This window comes from Rhododendron vialii, chromosome 1a (genome assembly GCF_030253575.1).
Source record: "Rhododendron vialii isolate Sample 1 chromosome 1a, ASM3025357v1".
Lineage (NCBI taxonomy): Eukaryota > Viridiplantae > Streptophyta > Magnoliopsida > Ericales > Ericaceae > Rhododendron > Rhododendron vialii.
The window spans coordinates 45,904,483-45,910,270 of NC_080557.1; the positions used below are offsets into that span (position 1 = coordinate 45,904,483).

A 5,788-nucleotide genomic window follows, 5' to 3' on the forward strand; every position below is an offset into this window, starting at 1 on the left:
CCGCAAAAAATCATCTCAATCCGATACTCATAGATGCTTGATTCAATCATTTAACTTTTCATTCGAATCTCAGGATAATGAAAAGTAAATGATTGAATCAAACACTTATAGATATCGGATTGAACTGATTTTTGGTGGGGGGCCTTGAAAAAATGTTTTACATTTAATGAACGACTCGAATTATTTGTGTGAGACCCGTAGTGGGTCCCACAAAAAATTTGTGCACAAAATCTGTGCACAGTTGCTGTGCGTGTAGCATTACTGGTTTTTTTTTTTGGTCTTTTCACAACCTTCGAGCTTTTTCCCCCGTAATTACACCGAAATGTAGGGGCAATCAACTACTGCCTCCCTATAAATATGCCCCCTGGTCCCTACCATTACCCCCTCCCTAATCCTCTCCCCTCTCTCTCTTCGCTTCTCTCTCCTCCCCCTCTCTCTCTCTTCGCTTCTCTCTCTCTCTCTCTCTCTCTCTCTCTCTAAGTGGGCGACCACCGGCGGCAACTCCTTGTCAACCTCCGGTAAGGTCCAGATTCCGGCCACAGCCTTTCCGATCTAATTTATTTTCGCAATATTAATCCTTGTTTTGGTGCCCATACACCCTTTGATTATTTACTCCCTTATTTTCAATTTCCTTCGCCCAAAACCAAATTCCCGATTTTAAGTTTTAACCGCTGCTTACCCCTAAAACATTTTCACTTTTCACCATTTTACCGTATAACCCCCAACCTTTTCTTTTCTCCTTTAATTCAAAGAGAGAGAGAGAGAGAGAGAGAGAAATAAGGTGAGGAGAGAGAGTACGTCTGAGTGGTCCGGACTCCGGAGGAATATTAAAAAAAAAACGTTGATTTCTGTGAGCTGACGTGGCATGCATCGAGCGAGGCATGAGTACGACAGCGACGATGAGCAATCAGGACCGTCGATTTCTGAATCATGCGCTCGTGGGCCCCTCAGTTAAGCGCAAGGAGAGAGACGGTTTCGACGATCCGAAACCGAAGCAAGCGCGGCTTGGCATTCCCGGACCCGGCTCGCCGGCGCCGGCTCCCGAGCCGGCTTCGAGGAATCAGCTCCTGGCGGGGTATCTAGCTCACGAGTTCCTCACGAAGGGCACTCTGTTCGGCCAGCCGTGGGACCCGGCTCGAGCCGAGGCTGTGCCCGTGTCAGCCGATTCGAGGAGGCTGAAGCTGTCAGGGCAGAAATTCAAAGCCGAGATGAGTTCGAGAGCCGAGCCGCAGGTGGAGAGGAATCAAAGGTACGTCGAAGTAGCGGATCTACTCAAGACTGACGGGGCCCACTTTCCAGGTATCGTCAACCCTACCCAACTCGCGCGTTCCCTGCAGCTGTGACGCGGGCTTTGCCGGGTACGCTCGCACACGTGGAATATCTTCATTGGTCCGTTCTTCCTCCACTAAACGAAACCAGTTATCCATTTCTTTCTCTTCTCTCTCTCTCTCTAAAATGCAGGGCCCTTTTGTAGTTTTGTTATGTACTGTATATGTGATGTAATTGCATGTAAGCTAGCATGCGAGTATGTGAAAAACATGATACGAATTCCAGGTGAAGTAGAATTAGGAAGAATGGATGGTTAAATTTCATGATTCGTGAATTTGATAAATCAAAAAGTGCACTACAAGATCCCCATGTCTGCTTAGGTCTTATTTCACTAAGAAAAATAAGTACGCACTATGTTGTTTTTGTTGTTCCTAAACTTTCTTTAATTAAGCACGATTGAACTTTGATCTCTTTGATGTTTTTGTTGTTCCTAAACTTTCTTTAATTAAGCATGATTGAACTTTGATCTCTTGGAATCCGTTTGATCAACAAGAAAAATATAATAGAAAATGATAGTAAGTGAAGTTAAAGAAAAGAAAAAGAAAATATAATATAATATTTTTTTTCTCACATCCGATTAGGATGAAGTTTTACAAGAAAATAATCGAAAAAATAAAATATCATTGTTTAAAAATGAGGAAAGTTACCCAAAATTAGAAGAGAAAAGTTGGAGGAAAGAGGGTAAAGAGAAAAGTTAGAGTAATTATTATTGATTTTCTTGATAAAATAAAATTTTTCTGCACATTTTGTGAGAGAAAGTGAGGTAAGCTCTCAAGTTTTAAAGGGTTGTACGGGAAAATTCACCTTCTACAATTTTTAGGATATTTTTGCTAAGTGAACAGAAAAAAGTATATATTTTTTCCTATTTCTTGCATTTTTACTATTATATCGCTAGTCAAACAGACCCTTGGTGAACCATCAAGGATGGAGACATAGAGTCATGGAGCAGGCCCAATATTTTCTTATTTATTCCATTGATTTATTTGCTTTTAGTTTTGACATTAACCGGTTTCAACCGCGGGCGTTTCATTTATGAATTATGTGAAGAATTAATGGCGTAATCGAATGGGCGATCAATGGGTGAGTGATAAGATGATTCTATATATTTAGAGAGATGCATTTAAATGTATTGACAATAAAACTATTATAATGAAAAGTTTTTGGTTTCACAATATGAAAACTCGTCGGGGTATTTTTAACTAATGTAACTTTTATTTCATAAGTAGTTTTGTTACTTATGTAACTTTTGTTCGTGACTATCTGTTTTGTTGGTATTTTTAATGGAAAGGTCATTAATTCTATTATTGGTAGATGAATATGTTACTACTTTTTTACTATTCCCTCTGTTCCTAAATGTTTGGCATTTTCATGTTTTTTATTGTCCCATATAATTTGTTCATTTTGAAAATTCAAAAGCAAAATATAGTAAACTTCCCATGTTACCTTTTTCTTTTGGACACAAAATTTTAATTTCAAATTTTTAAGTACTATTCAAAGTACACTAAAAAGATAAGATGAGACACTTGATTTTGCACAATGCAATAATAATTTTTTTTTAAAAGTGAGAACTTCCAAAAGTGCCAAAAGGGACGGAGGGAGTAGTATTTTCAGTGAAGAAAAGTACATATATATGGTAGTATCATTTGTTACGATTTTTTCTTTCTTGAATTTGTGCTTTCGTTGTGCTCCACTATTCGTTATTTCTGGCTATGCCCTTGTACTTTGGTTTCAAGAATTCCAAAATGTTTTTCATTTTTGTGTGCTATTTCCTTCAACTGACTATCGTTGTGGGCCTGTGGCATTAATTTTGAAGGAAAAAAAAGATCTTTGAGTTATGTTTTTGTTTTGAGAGCGATAGGCTTCAAACTCAGACACGTCATTCCTTATTAGCTTAGCTTCTACACATAGTCTTCTATATCAGAATGATGAGGTGGTGGGAAATTATTTGAAATCGAAATTAATCATGATGTGTGTTTTCTTTTCGAAAATGATGATAGTCTTCAAACTCAGCTCCGCCAGATCGTTGATCCCTATGTTATATGCATTATTATTATTTTTTTAACGCAGATTGTCTTCACGTTAGCTTGCACGCTGGATTAAATCTCTATGGCCCCCACCAACGTTTGCTAACCCTAAGATTTTTACGCATGGATGTTTCCAAGAGTTTTTTTTTGCAGTGCAGAGGAGTCGAACCTAAAATTTTAGGGTGCTAAGCCCCTCTGTCCTGCACAATCACCAACTACATTATCCCTTAGGGTTCGTTTGGATGCGGGATAAGGATTGAATGTATTATTTATGAAGAGGGATAAAATAGTAAAGGGTATTGATTAATAAGGGATGATCCACGTTGATGTGATGTTTATAAAGGATATATTAAATAGTACAATAGTTGATTTGGATGAGATATTAAAAATGGGGAGATAGAATAGTGCTTTGTTTGGATGAAAAATAAAATGAGGAAATAATATTATTTTATAGTTGAAATGGAGGGGGAGAGAGTATTATTTCGGCCTTATTCAGGGGTATTAACTAATAACGCCGCAAAACCCATCCATAAATAATTCTCCATAGGGGGTATTGACCGGTGTTATAGAAGAGGGGGATAAACGAAGAAGCCCAGATTTTTTGGTTCCCAAACCAAGGGATAAGGAGGGCCCATAGTATTATAGAGGGGATAAGTTATATCCCTTCACAACACTGCTTCCAAACGAGCCGTTAGGGTTTTATGTTCTTTTGTTACAACACTTCTCTTTTTTCCTACATAAAAAGAGCTAGGGGTTAAACAAAGATGGCTCTCAACCAGTCATTGCTAATTCAAAAGTGTTACGGACAAGAAGTTCATATAGTATATATCTGGATAAAGATATTTTGAAATCGTCCGATATGTATGGACTTATCACATTTTTTCTTATTAAATATACGTACATCGAACTATTCCAGACGCATTTATGTCCGAATCTATGAGCATACGTCTTTCCGCATTGTTAAGCACCAATAGTCAACTTGTCATAAACCGCTTTTAATTTCCTACAATGACTAATCCTACGTGGCATATGTTGATGATGCATGTGAAGGTGGTAGTAACATTACTACTACGAGTCTAATTCATCACATGTTGGGATTGAATAAAAACAGATTCCCGTTACTGTTGGGAGATTTAGAGCCACTGAAAAATTAACCCTAAAATGGATACTGGATGGATGTAGTTTTGTATGTGGATCTAAAGGATATAGCACCCGTGTTTGTAAGATCTCCACTATCTCATGAGTTGTCACGACCCTATAGGTGTGAATCGGTTAAGAAATCAAGCGGGCGAATGAATTCATAAGGCATATTTATTTGAGCAATTCAATTGGTATAATTGCGGAGCCAGGATTTTTGATAAATGGGGTCGAAAATTTGAACTATGTGTAATTCGTAAATGAAACTCTTGATTTGTTTTGAGGAACGAACAAACTACCGTTACGTTTGTGGTAGACAATGGGGTTGGTTGCCCACCCTTGTCTATATGTCCTCCGTCACTAGAATCACACAACGTGGTTTGAATTCATGCACAAATAAGGTTCTTCATGAATTCAACGAGTCGGTATGATGTTTAACGAAAAAAAGTCTTGGTGGGTGCATAGCAAAATATTTAATGTCATCATAAGCAGTACTATAAATTACTCCGTATATCAATTGTACTGTTTTTCGTTTTAATATAACTATATTGCTCGTAAATTTTTTTTTTAGTAAAGACCTTAGTGAACTTTCAAAACGGATTAAGCTATGATGCTCCTACAATTATAGTTTCGAAAATACTCTGGAATCGCTTTGATTACATCGAATAATGTAACGAAAATACCCAAAGAGACCCTCGTAGCGTGCTGAAATCATCCGTTAAGTTGCTCGAAATATCATCCAAGTTTTTTTAGCAAAAGACCATCCAAGTTACTACTATATTAATACGAAAAACAAAGTACATCAAAATAACAAAGCAAAATACAAAAAAACAAAAAAACAAGAAAAGCTTGCTCAGTCGCTGATATCGGATCCCAATACTTCGTTCATAGAGGTGGGTGGATGGAAGATTGCCACCGAATCATACTATCGTCAGAGGATCGCTGCTGGATCTACCTTCAAATGCCTTCATCGTCACCATTGAAGATCTCAGGAAATCATCGTCCGAGCCAAACCTACTAGGGTCTCCGTGCAAGAACTAATACCTAGACCTAATTTCAAAAATGATGGGGAGAGTGGGGGAGGAGAGGAGAAAGTTCGGATCAATGGAGGGCTAAGAGGGGAGGAGGAAGTTACTTATGGGCGCGAATAATTACTCCTGACCGCAAAGAATTGTTTTTGGCCGTGAAGAATTACTTTTGGTCGCAAAAAATTACTTATGGCCACAAAAAATTATTTCTGACCGCGAAGAATTACTCATGACCGCCAAAAATTACTCCCCTCAAAAGGACATGATACT

At 38.1% G+C, this 5,788-nt stretch overlaps 1 protein-coding gene across 1 annotated transcript; it reads left to right on the forward strand.

The window, feature by feature from the left end:
• Window positions 1-389: 389 nt before the first annotated feature.
• Window positions 390-1,630, forward strand: LOC131321059 (uncharacterized). The gene has a single exon (XM_058352077.1). The coding sequence runs from the start codon at window positions 882-884 to the stop codon at window positions 1,341-1,343; it is 462 nt and encodes a 153-aa protein (XP_058208060.1). The 5' UTR covers window positions 390-881; the 3' UTR covers window positions 1,344-1,630.
• The last annotated feature ends 4,158 nt before the right edge of the window (window positions 1,631-5,788 follow it).